Source organism: Bison bison, unplaced genomic scaffold (assembly GCF_000754665.1).
Source record: "Bison bison bison isolate TAMUID 2011002044 unplaced genomic scaffold, Bison_UMD1.0 scf7180017864080, whole genome shotgun sequence".
Lineage (NCBI taxonomy): Eukaryota > Metazoa > Chordata > Mammalia > Artiodactyla > Bovidae > Bison > Bison bison.
This window is the reverse complement of record NW_011494652.1, coordinates 423,839-424,059: the sequence shown is the minus strand read 5'-3', so window position 1 is coordinate 424,059 and position 221 is coordinate 423,839. Positions and strand designations below refer to the sequence as shown.

At 61.5% G+C, this 221-nt stretch overlaps 1 protein-coding gene across 1 annotated transcript in view; it reads left to right on the top strand.

Annotated features, from left to right (window-relative positions):
- MUC5B (mucin 5B, oligomeric mucus/gel-forming) overlaps positions 1 to 221 on the top strand; it is a 36,688-nt gene that overhangs the window by 18,260 nt on the left and 18,207 nt on the right. The window contains exon 32 of the mRNA XM_010837805.1: positions 13 to 206. Within this exon, the coding sequence (XP_010836107.1) occupies positions 13 to 206 (194 nt within the window). The remainder of the gene's footprint in view (positions 1 to 12; positions 207 to 221) is intronic.

Here is a 221-nt window from a genome sequence, read left to right as displayed (position 1 = left end):
CCACATCTACAGTGCCCACAACCACCACCTCCACAGCCACTGCTACCACTGCTACCACTGCTACAGTGCCCACGGCCACCACTGCTACAGTGCCCACAGCTACTACTGCCACAGTGCCCACTGCCACTGCCATGAGTGCTACAGTGCCCAGTGCCACCACTGCCGCAGTGCCCACAACCACTGCCTCCATAGCCACTGCCACCACTGTCACTGCCCCCACA